Genomic DNA, 25822 nt, shown 5'->3' on the forward strand with positions numbered 1-25822 from the left:
CTCTCATTCTTCTGCATTCCAATGAGTCTCAACCTGTTAAACCTTTCATCATAAGACAATCCCTCCATTCTGGGATCGTCCTAGTGAACTTCTCTGATCTGCCTCTGATGAAATATCTTAAGAAAGATGACCAAACCTGCTTACATATTCCAGATGTGGTCTCTTCAGCACCTTGTACAGTTGCAAGTCTTCCCTCCTCTCCTCTAACCCCCTAGAAAGAAGGGCCAACATTCCACTTGTCTTCCTGATAAAACCCATTTAGTTCATTAATGTCCTTTGGGAAAGGAATCTGCCATTCTTACCCGGTCTGGCTTATATGGGACTCCAGACCTACAGCAATAAATGCTGGTATAACCAGCTACACACACATCCCATGAACAAAAAGAAAATCACCAACTGCACTTGTGTACTAGCTTTCTGCTTCATGCCCTAAGTTCCTTTGTGTTATAGCTTTCTCAGTTTAAATAATACTCTTTTGTTCTGTCATCCAAAATAAGCAACTCCACATTTGCCAGTGGTTAGCACTGCTGCCTCACAGCAGTTGGGACCCAGGTTCGATTCCATCCTTGGGCAACTGACTGTGTAGAGTTTGCACATTCTCCCCGTGTCTGCGTGGGTTTCCTCCCACAGTCTAAAGATGTGCAGGCTAGGTGGACTGGCCATGCTAAATTGCCCAAGTGTTCAGCAGGGATGTGTAGATTAGGTGGGTTATGCAAGATGAATCTGGGTGGGATACTCAGAGGGTCAGTGTGGACTTGTTGGGCCGAAGGGCCTGTTTTCACACTGTAGGGATTCTATGATTAATGGAGTATACAGTAACTAACTGAATTGTAAGAAACTCAGGACACATACGAACTCTTGCCCAAGGAATTTGTTGAAGGCACAAAAATCTTCCATGAATGGTAATGTGGTAAGACTTACTATGAAAGCTGAAACTACTAAATGAGAACTTGGTCAAGGTACTGAATGGGAACTGCTGCTCAGGATATTATGTCTCAAAATGTCACATGAGCAAGACAGAAGAGAACATTTAAAAAAGGTAAATCAAATTGTAGCTTTTTTTACATTATGACAATGAACACAGTAAAAGTGAAAATCAGAACACTTGCATGACAAACAGAACATCACACATTTATTGTAGCACATGATTGAACAAACATAAGCTCTTCAGCTTTTCTCCATATTGTAGAAAACAAGCTAAAAATGGAGTAACAATTGCAGACTTGAATTTGTAAAAATTGTCCCAATATAACTGTACAGGGTTCAACACCAAATTTATCAAGATAGCCTTAAAAAAATTCATTTTTATGCTCAGATCATGACATATGTTTGAATTGTATGTGTATATACGGCAACTCCAATCCAATGTTTAACCAAAGAACCCAAAAGCTACATTTCGCTCATGTGAGATAATGTAGCTCTATACGGCACTAAATCAGATTTTCCATGAATTACCACTGCTCACTCCAGACAGACAGTTCAGAATAGCATTAGCTAGTCCAAAACATACAAAACACTGGGGTCAATTGGGAGCAAAGCCCAGAATGAGCAACAATATCATCCAGAATATTGAATTATGCACAGGACAACCCTTCCCTATCCCTCCCTGTGATTCAAATGTTGTTTTAATAAATGAGTACATAAACAATGAATGTGAACCCTGTGTGCACAAATATAGAAAATATTTCAATTTCTTGCTCATATTCACAGTAGGGGAATGATGTGCAATTTCATCTAAAACAGTAAACAGAAGTTTCACCAAGTTCTGGAAATGCAATTTTTGTAGAATTTTATTTAGCAATCCCAACTCCACAACGTCACAACATAAATTTGCACGTGGACAAAGCTGAGACTTCCCACGTTTTCCCCATGACCTGCCTGAGTGCCAACTGGCTAAAATAATCCCGTTGTGTATGCTCTGGGCAACTGAGAAGTGGCTTAAAGGAGTCTCATTTCACATTACAGTCAAGCAGTAGGTAAATGAAAATGTTTATATCCTTGGTTGGAAGCTAGTCCCCATGCGTGCAAGCCAGCATTTTAACACTCCCAAAAAACATTTTCAATCATGCAACATTTACGAAATAGCATCTACAACCTTATGTCATTTGATGCTGTTGAACAAACAGCAACATCCAGAACAGAACCAGCATTCCAACAGAGACAATGTCTGTGAATTCTTTTTATAAAGCTTCAATGTACTGATTAAGCCTGGCCTTTTTGAGCAAAGACACCTGGAAACCTAAGTTAAGTTCATTCTACAGCTTCAATACCTATAGATTTCCACTATATTTAGAGATTAAGGAAAAAGCTGTTCATTTCAGGATGACATAATCTCCTCAGGTTTCTAACTTTGCAAGGGGAGTTGCAGAATAATTACCACAGTTGCAGTCTTCAAAATTCTGCACATGTCCATCTTAAGAAATGACTTTTCAAGTCTCCTTTAAAAAAAATTTCCAAGATATTCTCAACAAGATTTCACTCAAATGAGTTCTTCCAAGTTACATTACTACTAAAAATATACACCAGCATTATAGTTAACCATCAAACTAGGGGCAAAATCAATTTACTACTCTTCTGGATTATGTGCAAGCAATTGGACAGATTTAGTGTCTTTCTATCCACCCACAAGAGTGAGAACAAAACTACTCAAGAGTTGCAACTCAACTACATGAGGTCACAACTGTTGTTCTTAAATATATGGCTCATATATGTGTATGCAGAATAAGAAATATGTCAAATAAATCAAATTGCAACACTGATTAAATCTGTATTGGTTTATCCAGGTTATTTGAATTTGATGGAAATAAAGTACAATTCTCTACTCATTTCCCATAAGAAAAAAGTTCATTTGGTTTTAAATGAAACTGTTTTAGATCCAGGTTTAAGGGCAGATATACTGCCTCAAAAAGTTATATTCAGTAAGGTTCCAATTAATTTAAAGTTTCTTGGAAAGTCAGCTGAATCATCATCTTGCTGACTGAAAAGAGCTCAATCCAAACCAAGTACAACTCAGAAGGAACATACTGGTACCATGCATTAGTGGAATTATTCATAACTATTAAATTACTGTACAGTTAGTAAGGCATAAAACAGCATAAAACCAAGACAAAAATAATCTGTTCTTTCTCTATCAGTATACAGTTGAGCTGTTTCAGGTGGAAAATATACAGAACTTGATTAAATGTACTGTTGCAATGATAGAAACAAATTTTACAACATGAAAAAGCAGGGAATAAAAATGATTTAATACATTAATTTTTCCCTAACACACCAGCTCTATTCCAGTTTTGCCAAAATATTTGTAAGCACCTAGTAACAACCTGCTCCAAGTAAAACAGTGGCAAGCTTACACTGTGGCAGACATGTAGCAATCAATATTGCAACACAGAATATGGAAAAAAAATTAGGCTTTTTTTTTTAAAGGTAAATACCAGATATATATAGCCCTATATATCAAAAAATTTGTTAAGTTTCACACATATTAAACCCAATTATAGCTGCTGCTTTTAATTGGAAACATCTAACATACTGAAATGTCTACTCAATTTCAGTTCAGATAGAAGTGTACCACAATGTGAAGCAGAAGCAAAGAATACTTTTTAACTTTTTGGTTTGGCAGGTGCAACAGAAGGACTAGTGGGGAAAAAAAACAAATTTGGTAAAATAGCATGTACTGCAACAGCAGTGCACAGATATTACAATGGAACATGGCTGAACAGATAAGAGACAGATTCTCCATTGTGAGTTCTTCGAATTGCTTCAGCAAGGATCATGGAGATATCAATAACCTAAAAGAAAGAAACAAAATGATAATTCAATGTGTTGTGTATTGGAATACAGATGGATCAGTTTTTAATTTAGTCAACTACAAATTATGTGAGAAACCAGAAACAGGCATTATGTTAATTGAAATACAACTCAGACGAACTGCACTAGTTTGACAATCTTGAGAAAAAGAGTCGGGGGTAAATATACAACATTAAGCTTTACATTATTACAATTTGATGGCATTTACATCATGAAATTTATACTGCTCTCATTGTAGCTAGTAACTTATCCTCATAATAATAAAGTAAATTCAAATTTTACAGGACAGTTCGAGTCATTTGGCCCATGACACCCATGCTAGCTCTCAAACTGCTGTCCATGTAATACTATTCAATGCCCTTTCTCTTACATCGTTTTTCCTAAGCAGTTACCTGCTGCTTTTACAAGCTGTTGTGGAACTTGAAATGTAGGGTAACAGAAGGAGGAATAGGCAGAAAGAAAAGGAGTGAAAGGCTAGGCGTGAAGCAAACTGAGCAGAAATTGATGACAATATCTCTAATTGCTGAGTGCAATGGTCTGGAATTTCCTCCCCAATATTTTCTCTTCCAACATATTCCTTTGGACCATTTCCTTTAAAATATGGAATACTTCATTGAATTGCTTAAAAAGGAAATTCGCACTTCTGCAATACTTAGCACAGGGTCACATTAGGGCCTGATTCTGGATGAAGCAACTGCATAAAGTCACATCCTGAACGCAGAGAGGCTCAATCTTGTGAACATAGTGCACATTGACACCAAGTGATATTTCACTTTGGGATCTGTTTCAAGACAACTGCCGTAGCCAATGTGACATAAAGCTTGAATCTTGGCAGCCAACCATCAATAATTAGGTTGAAGCAGATCAGGAAGCATATGATATATAGAATGTACGGCACAGAAACTGACCACATCATTAGTTACGTTCGGTCAAGTTTCTTCCCATTCTTTCTCATTTATCAGTATCTCTCTCTAATCCTTCCTCCTAGGAGTAGATAGCTTCCCCTTAAATGCATTTACATGGTTTACTTTGACCATTCCAATAGGAGCAGGATCTGCATTCACGACTGTGTGCAAAAACGCTTATGAATTTAGTTTACGATTTCTTGGCGATTTATACTGACAGCCTCTAGTTTTGCTCTTCCCCTTAAATAAAGTCTCTGTAGATTTTATTTTTGCCATGATGGAGAGGGTCCCTCTTCACAGGGCACCTTGCCAGAATTCAAATCCACACACTGCCACTACATCACGCCCACCAAACTGCAGATGGAAAGTCTTTTGAAGATCAAGTTCACTCTCACCTTTGTGTACCTGACTTGAGAAAGAAAATCAGGGCCTGCATTTACTCTAATAAAATCTTTGGTAATTTTAAAAAGCTACTACTACTGGGTCACCCCTTCATATTATCTTTTTAAGAACCAGCCAGCAGTATTGACCACAGCCAGGTAAAAGCACCCCCCAATTCCCCATTGGCTCCAATTTTGCTAGGATTCCTTAATGACGCACGCCACATTGTTAATCTGAAATGGCAGCTACTCATTTCTGTTCTGAAATTTAGCTCTTCTGTCAATTTTTGATCCAAGGCTGCATTTAAATCAGGAGCCGAATGGCTGTGGCAGAACCAAAACAGAGCACTGGTTTTTGTTGAGCAGTGCTAGCACTTGATCGACAACACCTTAAAGCACCTTGCTAATAACAGACAGTGGACTGATTAGGTGCTGAATGGTCAGACTATACTTGCCTCGCTGTGGGATCAGGGTGACTAGGACAGTCTTCTACATTGTCACGTAGATACCAATACTGTAGCTATATTAGAACAGCTTGGCCAAGTCTGTAGCTTGTTCAGGAGCACAATGCTTCAATACTACAGCTATAACATTGTCAGGGCCCATAACCTTTGCAGTATCAAGTGACTACAGCTGTTTCTTGATATTATGTGCAACAAATGGTTTGGCTGAAGACTGGCTTCTGTGATTCTGGGGACCTCAGCAGGAGGCTGAAATGGATCATTCACCAGGCACATCTGGCTAAAGATGATTGCAAATGCTTCAATCCATTAGGCTAGAAAGAAGACCTGCGCACATAGTAGGAAATCCATTTCCTCTGTCCATCGATACAATAGGTAGCTAAAATCCACTATGATTATTTAATATTCTTTACTCTATTCCCTAATTTGTCTGTATATTTATTCCTCAACCTCACTTCCACTATTGTTGTTACTGATTCGTTATCCATGTCCACAAATTGTATTTTAGTCTTGTTTGTGGCAACATGTTACTCTAAATTTCCAGTTTTCCCTCTCTTTTGCAAATAACTTATTCCCTGCAATGTTTAATTCCCAGTTCTGGTTCTTCTGCAGCTCTCAGTCTCAGCATGATCTCTTGTCATTCACTCTACTTCTTCTCAGTGTTACTTAATCCTCCCAATTTAATGCTACCTACAAATTTAGAAAACATTAGCATTAAAAATACCAGTTGTTCCAGCAGTTGTTTTTTCACTTTGATAGGATTCTATAAATATTTGCGTATCATAAACAGTTCTTCCTTTATTTCAAAGGTGAATACAATAGTTGATGACCACCCTCCTGCAGCAAATAGAGGAAAATACTCAGCTATATAAACTAGAATACTTCCATAGATAAATGCTACTATTGGCCAAAAATCAGACAAAGAATGACTGGAAAATAAGCTTCAAACTCTGTTCCAAAACAGTTTTAAGGGAAGTACGAAGGGAATTTTCTCTTGATACTGCATCAGAGTTCCTCCCTGTTGCAGAAAAGCTCATTCTTAACATACCTGTATTTTGGGACAATGTTTCATCTTATCCTCTTGAGGTATTGTGTTGGTGACCACCACTGCTTCAAAACAGGCATTGTTGATACGGGAGATAGCAGGACCAGAGAAGATTCCGTGTGTGAGGATTGCATAGACTTTGGTTGCTCCAGCAGAAAGTAGCCTATGATGCACAGATAAATCAAAAACTAAGCTCCTTTCCTCTCACCAACTGCAGCATTTCATTTCTAATTTTTGATGTGTCAGTAACTGCTTGGAAAAACATGCACAATTACAAATTAAACAGAACATTGGAGAGTTCAATTAAGTTACTCATTACTTTTAAACAACCTAAGTCTATGCTTCTCTCCTACTTCTCAAACCAAAGCAACTCAAATTACTGAGTTTTACAGATCAGCACTATAGCCAGTCTTGAGAAGAATACTGAAATTAAGTTCAACTGACAGTAGTGGGAACAAAAAGAAAAGAGGCTGTTTATTGAGGAAATTTGTCAGAAATTGGCCATAGTTTGCTTCCCAGCATTCTATAGGACTTTGGAACCAACTTTAAAAAACTTCAAAATGAAACAATGCAGTGAAGGCACTCGAATATATTAAAGGCAAATCAGACTACACAATGGGTCCATGTCAACCTAAGACTTAAATGATTTGTTTTGGCCACACTGTAGATTTGTAAACAGCATATGAAAACAAACAAACTGCAACTTCTAGGATGTGTGGGTGTGCACCCTGGAAATACTAATTCTAAGAATAGTTTAATTACAGTGAAGGTCTATTCTTGATGATGGTGGTAAAATAGAATATTTCTCAATGGACCACTTTCATGTTATATGTTGCATCAAAAGTAGGAGGAATTTGCAAACAGGACAGCAACTTAAGAGGTCAACTGCAGGAGGAATTGATCATTGGCTTACACGGGAATGTACTCCTGAAAAATCAACATGGTGGGTGCAGTTTGGAAGTCAAAGTAATAATACTTATACATATTGATTTTACTTGAAGGGAATAGGATTCTAATGTTTCTAAGTTACCAGTAGCACAAGAAAACTTAAAGAATAATGGGGATATACAGACTTGCAAGCCTTGACCATTTTCTCCACTTCAAGTTCAGATCAGACCTTCAAGTTAAAAGGGAAGGTGTAGGCTCACCTACCTACAGTACATTATTTGCAGAACTATTGCTATGCAAGTTAGCTGGGCAGCTCAAAACAATATTTGCAGTGCTGTTACAATATATCTCCTGTATTACAGTCAAAGGAAGTTGCTCACTGCAAGTACACCTTCAAATATTGGCCTAATTTTCTGACAGCCAGACAGTCTTTATTCCAGCATAAATGGGAGATGTGCACGGTGCCCCTGTGAATTCCCATTGCAGCATACTCGGAAGGAATTGCCTGGGAAATTGAGGATTCCATTGGGAGTTCCCAAATGCTCTGGAAGTCTCCATTTAATAGCAGATAATTCAAACGGTTCTGACAAAATTAAGCAACTAGTTACTATTTGCTATTAAGGTGCTAGTCAGCAGACCTCATACTTACCTCAGACCCACAAGTACATCTCCTCCAAACTCTGGCCCAACACCCCTCCCTTGGCCTCTGGGCCAGAACAGACACTCTACTCCTTCACAACATTGGACCTGGCACCAGACTGTACTGGACCAGACCAAAGATCACCTCCCTGCCCCTGGAACATTCCAATGTTATTGGATCCACCTTCCAATGGCTGAATTGGATCCAACCCAACTGCCCCAGCACTCTGCTGGACCCAACGTGACCCCCAATGCCTACCCTGCCCTGGACCCGATTTCTCCTACCCCACCCATACCTACCTTAAGCAATGCATCACTTGCCTAGCCCCCTGCAAACTGCATCCTGCCCACTTCCCACTTGGCAGCTGGCACCATAATATCACAGTTACCTTAGGTAATTGTTATTTGACAGCAGCTGTCAAGACCTTTACATTTCAGAAAATGACAGCTGAGTCTTGTGAAAAGGGGGCATGGTTTGCCTTTCCCTGACATCTGTCAGAATTGAAATACGGGTCCACAGTTTTGAAGGAACCCTGATCAGAATCTTCTCCCAGAAATTTCATAAAAATGGGCCGAAGTGGCAATTGGCAGAAAATTTGTCTCATTAATAATCACAACAGAAGTGCTGAAATGGAGATCACTTGTTTAGAGTAATTAAAGGCTGTCTTTGTGAACACTGCTACAAAACAGAAACAGATCAAAGATGAGATTGATATTGTTAGTGCAACAAGCACATTTAAAAAAAGGGGAGTTTGTTTCCTTTAAAGGTGAGGTTGCTATAAGAGGTGTTCTTTTAGGTTCTGCAATTCAGCAACTCACTTGTCTGCAGCATGGCAAATTGTACCACAAGTATCGGCCATATCATCAACAAGGATTGCTACGCGGTCCTTCACATCACCAACCAGAACCATTCGGTCAACTTCATTGGCTTTTTTACGCTCTTTATGAATCAGTGCGAAATCTACATTCAGCCGATCAGCAATAGATGTAACTCTAAAAGCAAAAAAGGAGAAAACAGAATACATTTGATGTGCATGTGCTCTGCCTTGCTTAAATGACAGAACACGTACAAACTATGAACAAGTTATGAATACTACATCTTTATGGCTTTTTGCCCTCACCCAGCCTTCAAATTCCTGGTTATCATAATAATTGGATACGAATGTTGGTATAATTTAGGAATGGCTTGAAAGAATAAGCACTGGGAAAACAGAAGTCATGCAACTGGACTGTAAATTTAATACAGAGACCCTCACTAACAAGTCAGGCTTGATGACTCTGCTTTGTTTAAAATTTGGGCTGACTTCACACTATTCAAAAAACTGTGGAACAAGGACGCTAAAATTTGTTTATTATTTGATGTAAAGAAAATGAGCAGTGATGTTACAATGTGAGAAAACAAATTCAGTTAGCAGTCAGAATTTAAAAACACAGGCTTGTCATGGCTGAAATGAAAAGGCCACAGCCCTGGCTGATTTGAAAATTGCAAATTTAACACCTAACTTCAAGAAAGGAAGAATACAGAAAACTGTGGGTTAGACAGTCTAACATCTACCATTAGGAAAGTGCTATGATACATTACTAAAGGGCTATATAGATAATGGTCTGCTTGTACAGTGGTTGAGCATTACTGAAAAAGACATTTTGTCCAAGCTTTTTGTCATACACCCATCAGGACAGTTTGCAAAAATACTAACTCAAGGGGAAAACCAAAACTTGCACTGCATGAGGAGAGTGTCGACTGGTTGGCCACTGAACTCTGATTTGTAAAGGCATTGCCATGGCGAATGCACCAATTAATGACGACTGATCAGGACACTGTCTGAGAAATGAACCAGTGAATGGCGATTATCCATTTTGCTGATTTGAAACAGGTGCAGTCTGTACGTGGTCTTTTTGTTGACAAAGACAAGGCCCTATGTATAAACATATGTAGCTTCTGGTACACACAAGTGCACCCCACAGAGACTTCAGTTTTTGAGTTTGACTTAGATTTATTGTTGTCAAACGTACTGAGATACAGTGAAAAGTGTTGCTTCGTGTGCTATACCATACAAAATGCATCAGGGTAGCAAAACAGAGTGCAGAGTACAGTGGCAGAGAAGGTGCAGACAGAAAAGTCAAAATTAACATTTGGCAGGCCTGTTTAAAAGTCTGATGACAGTGGGGAAGAAGCTGTTCTTAAAAGAGTTTGTACATGTATTCAAAATTTTATATTTTCTGCCTGACAGAAGAGGTTGGAAGAGAGTATAACCTGGGTGGGAGGGGGTCTTTGATTGGGAAGTATAGATGGATTATGGAAGGCTGGTTTGTGTGACAGACTGAGGGGGCACAACTCTCCGCAGTATACTCCCATTATTTGTTGGTGTGTTTCTATGAGCACTCAGGATTATCCAACAAATGTACTATTCAACACCGTATCTCTTCCAACAAGCAAGGTAGAATGGGTAGAAGATTGCGCAATCAGGAACCTTCCTGTTCTGAGGAAGGGCCACTCGACCCGAAATGTTAGCCCGGATTTCCCTGCATAGATGCTGCCAGACCTGCTGAATATTCTCTCCAAGCACATTAATCAGTGGAATTCTCTTCTTTAGCAGTCTAGCTGATTGAATATATTCAAAGGATAAGTCAGACAGATTTTTGACTCCCGAGGAACTCAAGGGATATGAAGAAATCAGGCAGTAAAGTGGAGTTAAGGCTACGACCAGGTTAGCTATAATTTTACTGAATGGCAGAGCAGCCTCAATAGACCAAATGGCCTTCTCCTGCTCCTATTTCTCATGATCCTATAATTATTGTCTGTCGAATAAAGGAGTGAGATTGGATGAAAGAGAGATAATTGAGTCAATAATTAGGTCTTCAAACATCGAAGATCAAAAGATGAAAGGATCTTTCACTAATAGTCTGGAAAAACATGATTCTGAACTGTTCTTTTACATACAATTTACTGCCCAATAAACATTTCAGAGTAAAGAAAACAGCAAGCGGGGATAAGGGGTTCTTCAGGTTGACAATAGAGCTCCACAGGGATAATTGCTGGGACTGCAACTCTTTACAATATATAATTAATGACTTACAGAGTCATAGAACTAGACACCACGGAAACAGACCTCTTGGTCCAACTTGTCCGTGTCGATCAGATATCCTAAACTGATCGAGTCTCATTTGCCAGCATTTGGCCCATATCCCTCTAAACCCTTCCCATTCATGTAACTATCCAGATGCTTTTTAAATGTTGCAATTGTACCAGCCTCCACCACTTCATCTGGCAGCCTGTTCCATACATACAGCACCATCTGTGTGAAAAAGCTGCCCCTCAGGTGCATTTTAAATCTTTTTCCTTTCACCTTAAATCTATGCCCACTAGTTTTGGACTCCCCTACCCTGGCAAAAAGACCTTGGCTATTCACCCTTCTCATGGCCCTTACGATTTTATTAACCTCCAAGGTCACTCCTCAGCCTCCAACAGTTGGGGCAGAGAAAAAGCCCCAGCCTATTCAGCCTCTCCCCATAGCTCAAACTCTCCAATCCTGGCAACATCCTTGTAAATCTTTTCCGAACCATTTCAAGTTTAGCAACATCTTTGCTATAGAAGGGAGACCAGAACTGAACGCAGTATTCTACAAGTGGCCTAATCAATGTCCTGCAAGCCACAACATGACATCCCAACTCCTATATTCACTGTTCTGATCAATGAAGGCAAGCGTGCCAAATGCCTTCTTCACCACCCTGTCAACCTGCAATTCCACTTTCAAGGAACTATTCACCTGCACCCTTAGGTCTCTTTCTTTGTTCAGCAACACGCCCCATTCAGTGTAAAAGTCTTGCCCTAATTTGCCTTACCAAAATGCAACACATCACATTGATTTAAATTAAACTCCACCTGCTACTCCTCAGTAGATTGGCTCATCTGATCAAGGTCTTGTTTTATTCCGAGATAGCCTACTGTCCACTACACCACCAATTTTGGTGTCATCTGAAAACTTAAGAACCATACCTCTTATGCTCACATCCAAATCATTTACATAAATGATGAAAACTAGTGGAACGAGCACCAATCTTTGCGGTACACTACTGGTCATAGGCCTCCAGTCTGATAAACAATACTCCACCACCATCCTCTGTCTCCTACCTTCAAGCCAATTTTGTAAACAATTGGTTAGCTCGCCCTGGATTCTATGTGATGTAACCTTGCTAAAGTCTATCGTGCAGAATGTTGTCAAACGCCTTGCTGAAGTCCATAAATACAATGTCTACTGCTTTACTTTTATTCAATCTTCTCTGTCATTTCTTCAAAAAAAAAAGAATGCATGTGCAGCCCTTTGTTTTATGTTAACACTAACCAACCCTTGTTTTAGTTTAATATTGCTTTTCATTAAATTTTATATTGAATGTAACTGTTTGCAGCTTTATCCTGTTTTAAAGGAATCTTGAACTAACTGAAAAAAAACTCAATCAAGTAAGAGACGTGATTTTCCATGCACAAAGCCGTGTTGACTATCCAGAATCAGTCCTTGCCCTTCCGAAAGCATGCAAATCCTGTCCCTCAGATGAAATTTGCAGACGACACAAAAATAGGTGACAAGGCTGGTTGCGAGAATACAAACAGTTTATACAGAGATACTGAGTGGTTATGTGGGCAAAAAGTTGGTAAATGGAATATAATGGGGGAAAATGTCAAGCTGTTCATTTTGAAAGAGAGCGCACTTGGGGCTATTTATCACGAAACACAGAGAGCTAGCATATGCGAGCAGCAGGGTAATCAAAGCAGCTAATGGAATGCTGGCTGTTAATTTGGGGGCGTGGGGGTGGACAGTAGAAGAGTAGGTAAGTCTTACTGCAATTGTAGAAGATGCTGGAGAGACCACATTTGGAGTACTGTGAACAGTTTTGGTTCCTTTATTTAATGAAAGATATGATTTCATTGCAGGTGGTTCAGAAAAGGCTGCCTAGGATGATCCCTGGTTTAAAGGAATTGTCTTATGACCAAAGGTTAAATAGGTTGCGACTCTACTCGCTGGAGTTTAGAAGAGCAAGAGGTGACCTCATTGAAACATATAGGATTCTTAAGGGACTTGACAGGGTAAATGTTGATAAGATGTTTCCCCTCATGGGAAGGTCTAGGACCAGAGGGTGTAGTCTCAGAATTATGGGGTACCAATTTAAATTTGAGATGAAGAACTTCTTTTCTCAGAAGCTAAAGAATCTTTGAAATATCTTGCCACACACACAGTTGTAGGAACAGAATCCTTATGTATGTTTAATGGTGAGATAGATTCTTGATGAGTAGGGGAATCAAGGGTTATGGGGAAAAGGCAGGAAAGTGGATGTGAGAAATGTCAAGATCAGCCATGACCCTACTGAATGATGGAGCAGGTTAGATGGGCTAAATGGCCTAACTCCTGTTCCTATTTCTTATTGTCTAAGGGCTCCATCTGACTGCCTTTCTAAAATATAAAGACATTACAGAATGACCAGTATGTTTCCCAGCCTAAATAAGCATATGACCACATTCGCTTGAAGAAATATTCACATCATACAACTGAAATGCAAATCTATTGTGATTAGTCAGTAGCTTTTCTGAATTTAGGAGAGAATTATTATTGTAGCACGAAAATGGTCCTGCAATTCAATTTTGGTGGAACATTGACAAGTTTTCCAGACTTGTTGACCAGATGTCTTTTTAAGAAAAGTTTAAAGGGCACGAAGACTACAATTACAACAAAACATGAACTTAACCTTTCTATTTAATTAATTTCAAAACTAGTTCAAAAGCTCTTAAAACTGAGCCACCTTAGTTCAAGATTCCTTTAAAAGAGGATAAAGCTGCAAACAGTTACATTCAATATAAAATTTAATGAAAAGCAATATTAAATTAAAACAAGGGTTGGTTAGTGTTAACATAAAACAAAGGGCTGCACATGCATTCTGATGACGGGCCATCGGACTTGAAATATTAACTGTCTTTCTTTCCATGGATGCTGCCAGACCACCCGAGTTTCTCCAACATGTTCTGTTGTTGTTTGATACTTCCCCGTTAATGTCAAAGAGAATCCTTTCCACAATGGCAAGGAAACCACAAAGGGATGTATAATTAATCACACTGTTCTGATACTGAGAATTTTACACTCCTCAATGTTGAAAGTTCTACCTGTAATTTTATCTTTTGCAATCTTCTGACCACCTACCTTTTGGCTCCGCCAGCGTCTGGAGACACTATGATGCCATTTTTCCATTCTGGAATATTCTCCTTAATCCACTTTAGTACTGCTGGTTCAGCATACAAGTTATCTACTGGGATATCAAAGAAACCCTGTGGGACAAGAGTCAATGGAATTTGGTGTAATACAAGCATATACAACAGGGACTAGGAAGTTTTTAATCCTGTAATTAGAGAAAACATGCAAGATACTTCCATAAAAAGTGTTAACTGGCATGACATAATAATAAATTGACAAAAAAAAATCATAATGACACACAGTTGTCATTCTACTTAAAATGTTCCAAATTTCTCCAGTTCTAAAAAAAATACAGATCCACACTGGGTTATGGGTGTTGGTCACTCCTCTTCCACTTTGTGATAACTGTCTGGGGCATTCAATTCCCCATGCACTATGTACACATTCTAGTCCTGATCACTGGAAGATTAGAATATATAAAACTTGTGCAGGAACAACCAGCAATGGCAGATCAGCAGAACACATTAAGAAAGTAGAGCATTTAAAAGCAGCTCGAAAGAAAGGGGAATATACTCAAAGTTTGACATCACAGGAAAGAAAGTAAGCAATTGTTTGGTGAGATTTTATTTTCTTCTCAAAACAGCACACTGACTTAGAAAACTACAAGACCTAGGAACAGTAGACAGAAGGTTACAAACTACAAATCAGAATAATTAAAACAGTAAGCACACAAACCAATCGCAGATTTTATTAGATTGCACTAGAGTTTGACAAGTATAGTGAGGTGTACTTGATTTTATCATCGGAATCGACGGTGTAGTGGCGTATTGCTGCTCTACCAGAGATCCAGACACGCAGGCAATGCTTTTGGGCCTTAGATAAAAATCCCATCACAGCAGATGGTGTAATTAGAGCTCAATTAAAAAGATGATGGAATTAAAATATCTAATGATGACTGTGAAACCATTAACAATCATCTCAAAAATTCAAACCGAAAGAACTGCAGATGCTGTAAATCAGAAACGAAAACAAAGTTGCTGGAAAAGCTCAGCAGGTCTGGCAGCATCTGTGGAGGAGAAAACAGAGTTAACGTTTCGGGTCCGGTGACCCTTCCTCAGAACAGTCAACCACATCAACTTGGTTGACACTCAACTGACCTCAAACAGCTTAACAAGCTACTCAGTTGTATTAAAGTGTTACAAAGGTCTCAAAGGAGCCTCCAAAATGTCCACCTTCTTCCTCAACCAAGGATTCCCCAGCACTGTTGTTGACAGGGCCCTAAACCAGGTCTGACCAGCTCCTGCATTTCTGCCCTCAAACCCCTCTTCCATCCTGCAACAGTGATAGGATTCACCCATGTCCTTATTTACTATCCCACCAGCATCCACATCCAAAAGATAATCAGACGGCATTTCTGCCACCTCCAGCAAGATGCCACTACCAGACACACATTCCCCTCCACTCGCTTGTCTGCTTTCAGCAGGAATCATTGCCGCTGGGACACCCTGGTCCACTCTTTCTTCACCAACAACACCCACAGCACCTTCCCCTGCAACAGGCAAAGGTGTAACACCTGCCCATTTACCTCCTCCCTCCCCACTATCCAAGGGCCCAAACATACCTTCCATGTGAAGCAACACTTCACTTGCACTTCCCAGAAACTAGTCTACTGCTTTCGCTGCTCATAATGTGGTCTCCTCTACATTAGGGAAAACGAAGCATTGACTGGGTGACACTTCGCAGAACACCTAAGTTCTGCTTGCAAAATAGACCTAGCTTCCAGTTGCCTGCCACTTTAACACACCATCCTGTTCCCTGGCCAACATCTCTGTCTCAGGCTTGCTGCAGCATTCCAGTGAAGCTCAGTGCAAGCTAGATGAACAATACCTCATTTTCCACTTGGGGACTCTGCAGCCTTCCGGACTCAATATCAAGTTCAATGATTTTAGGGCCTAAACTCTCCCATGTCCTAGTTCCCTAACCCATACACCAGGCCTTGTTGTCACACAGCCTGCCATTACACACTACCTGTTGTTAGTCACTAACAGTCCCCATTAACAGCTATTCACCCTCCTAGCCAGATCGTTATCAACTCCTTTGTTTATTCAACTGCTCTTCTCTTGCTTTGGGCTCTATCCTTTATCCTACCATTTACTTCCTATCTTCTGTACCTAAACAGATATTTTCCTAGCTACCATCAATTCTGAGGAAGGGTCACTGGACCCAAAATGTTAACTTTTGATTTTTATTCTTTACAGTTACTGCCAGACCCGCTGAGCTTTTCCAGCAACTTCTGTTTTTGTTCCTCAAAGGACCAAAACTGAACAGATCACCCAACATCAACCTAGGCACCGGAAACAAAAAGTTGCATTCATAAGCGAGTGCAGAGAATTCTCAATGTTGACTATAGACCAGTAAGTCAAACATGGGCAAGGCAATCTTCTGCCAATTACCACCTACTGCACCCCCTCAGTATTCCATGCTCGAGTACTTCTGGGAAGCGTCGACGATGGCAAAACTCAATGTAAAATGCCTCACCCAGAGTACAATGTTCACCACTAAGAGTGGCTTGATAGCACCACTACTCACCGAGCTGGTCAAGTCATAAAAGACGTAACTGTTGAGGTAGCAAACAAGAAAGTGAACAGCATGCTAACCAATCTGCCTGCTGCAGATGCTATCTGTCCATGACAGTATTGGTATGTCCTGTCCTAAACTGAGGATTATCTCCTGTAATTTGTTACACTACCACCATGCTAAATTGGGTAGACTTCACAAAAACATCCAATAATTCAAGTCTGGGCATCCACAAAGCACTGTCAGTGACTGCTTCCTGAATATCCACATCGTCAAATGATGGGGCAACCCAACATATCAGTGCAAAAACTACTGAAGCTCCCGAGCATCACACGTGCTAGCCTCTCTTCAGCTAATTCAATTATTCCATTGATATCAAGAAGCAGTTGCAAGCACTCGATACTGCAGAGGTTTGGGGACTGACAATATTCCAGAAATAGTACTGAAGACTTCTGCTTCAGGACTAGCTGCGCCCTTGGCCAAGCACTACAGCTACAACATTTATCCAGCAATGTAGAAAACTGCCTAGGTTCATCCTGTATATAAAAAGGACAAACCCCAATAGTCTACTTTCCATCATCAGTTAAGCGATAGGAGGTGTCATCAACACTGCCATCAAGCGGCACTTACTTAGCAATAAACTTACATTTAAGTTTGGGTTCAGCCAGAGCCACTCAGCTCCTGATCTCATTACAACCTTGGACAAACATGGATTAAAGTGCTGAATTCCTAAAAATGAAGCAAGAGTGATAGAATTCAACATTAAGGCACCATTTTACTGAGTTGAGCATCAAGGAATCTTAGTAGAACCACAGCCAATGGGAATCTCTCCACTGACTGGATTCGTACATAGCACAAAAGATGATTGCCATGATTATTGGAAGTCAGTCATGTCAGCTCTAAAACATTGTTGCAGGATTTCCTGAGGCTAGTGTCCTAGGCCCAACCATCTCCAGCCGCTTCATCATGACCTTCCTTCTATCATAAGGTCAGAAATTGCAATGTTTGCTGATGGCTACACAATGTTCAGGAATCCTCAGACACTGAAACAGTCCATGTCCAAATGCAGCAAGACCCGGACAATATCCAGATTTGTGCTGAAAAGTGACAAGTAACATTCACACCACACAAGTGTCAGGTAATGACCATCCCTATTAAAAAAAAACTAACCATTACCCAATGACATTCAATGGCATTACCACTGCTGAAGTCCTCATTATCAACTTCTTGGGACCTACCATTGACACTAAAGTAAACCATTGTTTAGTAAAACATTGGCCACAACAACAGATCAAAGGGTAAGAATCATGAAGCAAATAGTCACCTCCTGACACCCTAAAACCTGTTCTGAATTGATACTCCAATCACACATAAAATACGTAACTGTTGAGGTAGCAAACAAGAACGTGAACAGCATGCTTACCAATCCGCCTGCTGCAGATGCTATCTGTCCATGACAGTATTGGTATGTCCTGTCCTAAACTGAGGATTATCTCTTGTAATCTGTTACATAGGAATACCATTGCATACAAATTCTCCTCCAAGCCACTCACCATCCTGACTTGAAATGTATCACTATTTCCCTGATTATTGCTGGATCAAAATCCTGGAACTCCCTCCCTTAACGTCATTTTGAGTCTACAGACACCAAATCGACTGCAGTGATTCAAGGCAGCAGCTCAACGCCACTTTCCCGACAGCAGTTAGGGATGCATAATAAATACTAGCCCAACCAGCAAAGCCCACATCCTTCGAATACGCAAAAAAAAAAATCAAAAGGATTAAATTAAGACTATAGACCAGGGTGTATAACTAAATTCGTTAAACTAAACAAATTTTTATTTATTTTTAATATGGATCAGAGTGATACTTCAAACTAATTCCGCTTTCAAGTTTAAACGAAATACAATAGAGATGACATAGTTTGGACAGATGTTTTGCAGCAGGAGAACGAGTAAGATGATGGACACCAGTGATCCAAAACATCTATAGCAAATGTTTGCAGGTCAAGATAATAATAGTTTAGAGTGGATAAACTTAAGTTCAAGCTTCAGACATGTATCAGAGAAAAACTATCTGGATGCTTTGTTCCAGCCCCTTTAGGTTCAGCACTTGAGATGTAGTCCCTAATCAGAGACAGGAAGGTGTTCAGGAATGAGGTAGGTATAAGGATGCAGAATTTAACACTGGAGGAGCCTCAGCCTAGTAATTACCCAACAGCAATGTGGTACAAGAAGCTACTGAAGTGGGGCAGTGACAAAGTATGCAGCCGAGCTAGGGGACATATTAGGGGGAATAGATATCCTTCTCTGAAGCTGAGAAGAGTGAGTCCTGAAAACCATACTGCCTGCCCACTGCAAGGTTAGCGTCATCTCCTTGGGGTTAAAGAGGAACTTGAGGTAAAAGGAAAGACTTGAATATCATGGTCCACACGGGTACCAAGGCCACAGACAGAATTAAGAAAAAGAGAGTGGTGTATTTTTTTTGAACTTAGTCCCCAAGATAAACAAATCTGAGAAAAGAGCAACCAGGTATAGGGCAAATAAGGTCAAAGTTGAATGCATGGCTCAAAGGTTTCTGTGGGAATATAGGATTTAAATTCATGGGGCACTGGCACCTGTCCGGGGAAACAGTGAGAGATACCACTGGGATGGACAACACATGAATCAATTTAAACTTAATAGGGTGGAGAGAAGAGAGATGGGGACAGTTGCACGTTTGTTGGGCTTAGGTGAAGAGAAATTATAAAATGTAAAGATAAAGGCAAGGTAATAGGGCAGGGAAATGATATGGATGATGATAATCAAGAATCTGACAGAAAGGAACAAAACACATTGTTTTTACTGTGCTTTCATATTTATAACACAGCATTTGTGACGAGGTAAACTGATGGCACAATTAGATGGGGATGATTAGGTAACAATTACATTGCTGGAGTTGAAAAGTTACCAATGTTCAATGGTATTTGACATTTTGGAAGAGTAGCTAGTTAGCTTAATTGCCAAAGGACAAGATTAATTTGACCTTGGCCTGGAAGATTAATATATATCTAGGATCAGCTTGAGTGAAAATTAGAAATAACATAGGAGAGAAGCATAAGGAGGGACCTAGTGTGAAGGTCCCCTAATTATAGCTACATTATAGGACGGAGTATAAATCAAGAAATACTAGAGGCTTACTCAACTGTACTGAAAAATAATGGACAATTTCACATAGAGTGACTTAATCAAACTGATAGTCAGCCTTGAGGGAGAGCTTAGACAATGTGTTAGAGAAAATATCCTGAGTAATGTCTTACTAAACAAACTATGGCACAGTATATTTAAGATCTGATTAGCTGTAATGAAACAAGAACAATTAATATTCTCAAAGGATTCTCTAGGCAAAAGTGACCATAACATGATGAATTTCACATTCAGTGCTAGAGTGAGAAATCTGGGTCTAACATTAAAGATTTAAAAACTCATATAAAGGCAATTAAAAAGGAATGAGTTGGTTAAATTAGGCTGTGAAAACATGTTAATAAAAACCAAAAGAACTGCAGATGCTGTAAATCAGGAACAAGAACAGAAGTTGCTGGAAAAGCTCAGCAGATCTGGCAGCTTGTGAAGAAAAAAAATCAGGGTTCACGTTTCGGGTCCGGTAACCCTTTTTCAGAACAGAATTGATCCTGTTTGATAACCCCTAATCAGATCTTAAATATGTTGTGCCATAATTTGTTCCATAACATATTACTCAGGATATTTTCTCTAACGCACTGTCTAAGCTCTCCCTCCGGACTGACTTTATCAGCTTGATTAAGTCACTCTATATGAAATTGTGCATTATTTTTCTGTACAGTTGTATAAGCCCCTAGTATTTCTTGATTTATACTCTATCCTATAATGTAGCTATCGTTAGGGGGCCTACACACTAGGTCCCTCCGTATACTTCTCTCTCATGTTATTTCTAATTTTCACTCAAGCTGATCTTAAATATATATTAATCTTCCGGGCCAAGGTCAAACTAATCTTGCCTTTCGGCAGAGTTCTGAGGAAGGGTCACCAAGCCTGAAACATTAACCGTGATATGTTCTGCCAGATACTGCTGAGCTTTTCCAGCAACTTCTGTTTTTGTTAAACGTGTTGATAAGGTAATACAGAAGAAAACCATGGTAACCATTCAAGGTTCTACTGCGGAACAAAGACAAAATTGAACAAAAAGGCATATAATGTTGCAAGGGTTTGTAGTAAACCATAAAATCAATGCTTTCCAAATTTTACAGAAATAATGATTAAAAGAGTGGTAAACAGAACATAAAGTTACAAGAAATACAAAACCAAATGGTACCAAGAGTCTGCACTGAAAGAGAAAGTAACTTTGAAGACACTAATAGCTTTTCAAATATAGTGGAATATCAAAAGGACAAAAGGAAAGAAGACACATATTAATTATTTTACCTGTAGAAAAAAAAGCTAGGTTAATTAATGGGACCAATGGCCATCCAGTTCCATGGATCAGATAACCTATATACCAGTGTCTTAAAAGAACTGGCTGCAGAGATATATTGGAAGCACAGCTAGTAAAGCTTTGAACATTCTCTAGATTCTGGAAAGGTCGCAGTAGATTGGTAAACTGCAAGTGTAATGCTCTTAATCATAATGAGAGGGAGACACAAAGCAGGGAAAGAGACACAAATTTCAGCAATTTTGTAATGACATTATTAAACAAACAATAGAAAATAGAAAAAGCATATAGAAAATCATAATTTAATGAGACAGAGTCATTCTGTTTTTTTGTGAAAGGAAAATTGGTGTTTGTCAAAATTCAGTGGCAGAGAGGTTGAGGCCAACATTAGATGTTTTAGGTTCATGGTGCAGGCTTGAGGGGCCAAACTGTTTACTCCTCTTATGTCTTATGTTTTCAAATGGAGGAACATTGGCCTGTTACCACTGATGTTTATAAAAATTATTCTTGGACAGACTCAACATAAAAGAACCTGGTCACTGTCCTTTAACACTACTAAATGAGGTTATGCAGAATTGTAGCAATGGTGATTTACAGGTTTTATATAGGTAGTTTAATATTTATTTATTTATTTATTTCTGTATGATTACCTTTAATTGGAAAGTAAAATAATAAGATTTGCTTCAGCGAGTTTCAAGACTTTGTGCAAGATTTTAGATCATTAATTTTAACTCTCTGCTTTGGTCCTGAAACATCATTAGTAATACAATATTGTACTCACTGATAAGCACATTGAGTTGTGACATTAGTTTGTTGCTGTGAAAAGAAAACTGCAATAAAATCGAATAGTTTTAGAAAACTAGATGCATTTTATACCCATATTGTCCCAATAAAAAAAATGTACCCATCTATCCAAATATAGCAGAGCTTCTCACCTGTATTTGAGATGCATGCAGATCCATGGTGATAATGTGATCTGCCCCAGCCACAGACAGCATGTTAGCAACCAATTTTGCTGAAATAGGAGCTCGACTCTGAAAGCAAGACCAATTGAGTATTATAATCAAATCTCAGGCACTGGTATACAAATTGCAAAAACAATTTTGATATGTTTTAAACATCCTATCCAAAAATATTTTTGGCATTTATTTCATAAAGTGTATGTTTTAGATATTTCATTACAACATTCTCAAGAAATTATAAAGAAAGTTTATTTTAGTTTCCTGTTCAACTGTAAGTGCCATTATTGGGAGTCTTATACCAATTGGTAACCTCAAAGTTTTACCATGACTGAGAAAAATAGTTAAAACCTTAGGAGTATATTGCTATGAAAAGGGAAAAAAGCTACTTCACCGCCCATGCCATGCACTTTTTTACACGATAGCTATGTCATTCTCCCCCAAAGCCTGTCTTCCACTATACGGCTCAAATGGTACAAACCATGTTGTATTCCACCTTTAACTATCTAACTGTAGACAAGAGCATCATCAGAGGCTTTTCTTCACCTTGTGTAGTTACTTTTGGAGTTCGAGACCCTTATGCCTCATCATTTAATGGAAATAAGGCTGATTACTGACCAACTTGCAATTGCCCATATGCCTTATGATATTTGGCTACAAAAGTTCTTTTTGAAAAACAAAGTCTCAAAATTCTACTAGCTTTGTGTGGAAAACTGTTTCCTATTCCACTCCTGAACGGTTTGAATAATTATGGTCCTTTGTGTTAGATTCACCAATGACCAGAAGTTGTTTCTCACAATCCAAGCAATCTGTTCCCCTTTTACTGTGAATACTTCAATCAAATCAAGGAATACAATTCTAGCTTGTTTTAACTTCACCTTGTATCTTAACCCTGGAGTACGAGTGTCATTCTGGTAAATCTACAGTGCTTTCAATTGAAGGTCAACACAGCTTTCTTAACATTTGATGCTCAGACCTGCTTGCTCCTGGTAATGTCTGCCAGTACTGTCCACAGCTAAAATAGGATTTCTACCCAGCTGTACTGTAGCATTCAGAGATAGTAGGAACTGCAGAATCTGAGATAACAAGGTGTAGAGCTGGATGAACACAGCAGGCCAAGCAGCATCAGAGGAGCAGGAAGGCTGACATTTCGGGCCTAGACCCTTCTTCAGAAATGGGGGAGGGGAAGGGGGTTCTGAAATAAATAGGGAGAGAGGGGGAGGCGGATAGAAGATGGATAGAGGAGAAGATAGGTGGAGAGGAGACAGACAGGTCAAAGAGGCGGGGATGGAGCCAGTAAAGGCGAGTGTAGGTGGAGGGGTAGGGAAGAGATAGGTCAGTCCAGGGAGGACGGACAGGTCAAGGGGGCGGGACGAGGTTAGTAGGTAGGAGATGGGGGTGGGGCTTGAGGTGGGAGGAGGGGATAGGTGGGAGGAAGGACAGGTTAGGGAGGCGGGGACGAGCTGGGCTGGTTTTGGGATGCGGTAGGGGGAGGGGAGATTTTGAAGCTTGTGAAGTCCACATTGATACCATTGGGCTGCAGGGTTCCCAAGCGGAATAGGAGTTGCTGTTCCTGCAACCTTCGGGTAGCATCGTTGTGGCACTGCAGGAGGCCCAGGATGGACATGTCGTCTGAGGAATGGGAGGGGGGAGTTGAAATGGTTCGCAACTAGGAGGTGCAGTTGTTTAGTGCGAACTGAGCATAGGTGTTCTGCAAAGCGGTCCCCAAGCCTCTGCTTAACATTCAAAGTTTTGGCGAAGATCTGTACTGTACTGTAGCATTTTAGAAATCAGATTAAGATTAAAAGTCTGCATTCATGAACTTTTAAAATTGTTTTCTGTACTTGTTCACTATATCTAAACGTTTTTGGTACGAATACAGATCAGCCATCATTGTGTCATTGAAAATCTGTATAAGAGGCATTCCATCCATTGTTTAAACGAATAGTGACCACAGTAAATAGTTATATTTCCTACGCAGATCCTTGAAAAGACACCAACAGTTGCATCTTGCAAATTGTTCTACTTGCCCATTACCTCCATTTCCTTCTCCTGCCTTTCAATCAAGTTTCTAACCAGGTTAATAATTTATTTTAAACTTGCTTCAACATTTGGCTAACAATCACATATGCTGAGCTTTAACAAATGGCTCCTGCAAGTTCATGATGAACATCCATGGACATTCCCTTTCTAATATTTCAGTCAACTCTTCTAAATACTCAATCTGATTCATCATATTCTGAATTATAGGCTTGTAATTTCCTGACACAGGATTTTAAGCTAATTGGTCTAAAATTCCATAGTTTTCCTAACACCTTTCTTAAATATTGGAGGTTGTAAAATTATGCAGTGTGAAGGAACAGTTCCCAAATCAAGAACTTTTGAAGAATATATTTAGGATTTCTACGATGATCTTCCCTATTTCTTTTTAAACCCTAGGTTGAAATCCATCTGGTCCCAGGCATATCACTCTTTTATCCTTTGTATCGTCCTCATTTATATATGCTGCATTTGTCAGATTCCACATGTATGCTAATGATACGTAGCAGCTGGTCAAATAGCACTTCCTTGTTCCCCCAAAACCAATCCAGCCTGAATTCTGCTGGCAGTATGCTACACCAAGTTTTAGTCATCCATTCATACTTGTCCTTTTTAACTCTCATTACTCCTTTTTCCCTCATCAGCTCCTATTTAAAATTCTCATGCTAGTTTCATGCTAACCCTAAATAATCACTTATTATGAACTGAAAGTACTTTTAATTCAGAGTATAGATCTTACCTTGTCCTTCTTGTCTTGCCTGGCATAAGGAAAGCAGGGTATGACTGCAGTGACACGGCAGGCCGAGGCAATTTTGCAGGCATTAATCATGATGAGTAACTCCATCAAATTATCATTGATTTCTCCGCAACCACTCTGTACAATGTAAACATCTTCACCCCGCACGCTCTCACCAATCTCCACGCTGTTGGGCAAGGATAAGAAAATTAATTAACTTTTCTTTTAGTTATGCAAAGGACAGTGCATCACAAACTGTAAACAGCATACATGAAACACTTGACTTATTACTGGCACACCTGAAAGGAGGCTGGATAGACAAGGGAAAAATAAATTTTAAAAATAACCAAGTCAACAGTGTCCAACTGCAAGCTCCCAAACCATCCCTGATTACATATCCAAGGGATGCGATCATCAGCATACATCTCTCACATAAAATAGCCAAGCAATTTAGCTGGAGCAGATCAAATTCTCAGGCTCTGCTCTGATAATAGTCCATAACTGCAACCCTAGCTCTGAACTCTCACCTACTCTAGTTTCTCTACCAACGTCCTGTATGCTCTGTGTCCATGAGGCTTGCCTAATCTGTCAATCCCAATTCTTTAAACAGCTAGCTATCCTTCTGGGTGGGGGGGCTCACAGAAATCTATAAAATTCTGACAGCACTAGATGGGGTAAATGCAGGATGTTCCTGATGACCGGGGTGTCCAGAACCAAGGTCACAGCTGAAGGATATGGGGTAGCCATTTAGGACCGAGAT

The 25822-nt window shown here is 39.5% G+C and overlaps 1 protein-coding gene across 1 annotated transcript; it reads right to left on the bottom strand.

The window, feature by feature from the left end:
* Positions 1 to 1119: 1119 nt before the first annotated feature.
* Positions 1120 to 25246, bottom strand: prps1b (phosphoribosyl pyrophosphate synthetase 1B). Its single transcript, XM_048604927.1, has 6 exons — positions 25066 to 25246; positions 22263 to 22361; positions 14314 to 14438; positions 8945 to 9118; positions 6602 to 6761; positions 1120 to 3788 (listed from the first exon to the last, which is right to left on the bottom strand). Exons 1-6 carry the CDS (start codon positions 25168 to 25170, stop codon positions 3696 to 3698), a joined length of 756 nt encoding a protein of 251 aa, XP_048460884.1. The 5' UTR covers positions 25171 to 25246; the 3' UTR covers positions 1120 to 3695.
* Positions 25247 to 25822: the final 576 nt, after the last annotated feature.

This window comes from Rhincodon typus, chromosome 14 (genome assembly GCF_021869965.1).
Source record: "Rhincodon typus isolate 14 chromosome 14, sRhiTyp1.1, whole genome shotgun sequence".
Classification (NCBI taxonomy): Eukaryota; Metazoa; Chordata; class Chondrichthyes; order Orectolobiformes; family Rhincodontidae; genus Rhincodon; species Rhincodon typus.

Bases quoted from the DNA above. Each gene is read 5' to 3' on its own strand.
- prps1b (XM_048604927.1), bottom strand. From the start codon at position 25,170: ATGGAGTTACTCATCATGATTAATGCCTGCAAAATTGCCTCGGCCTGC. The intron at 9,119-14,313 runs GTAGGTGGTCAG...TTTTGCTTTTAG, and splicing joins GACGCTGGCGGAGCCAAAAG to AGTTACATCTATTGCTGATC. The intron at 6,762-8,944 runs GTGAGTTGCTGA...TGTGCATCATAG, and splicing joins ATTTGCCATGCTGCAGACAA to GCTACTTTCTGCTGGAGCAA.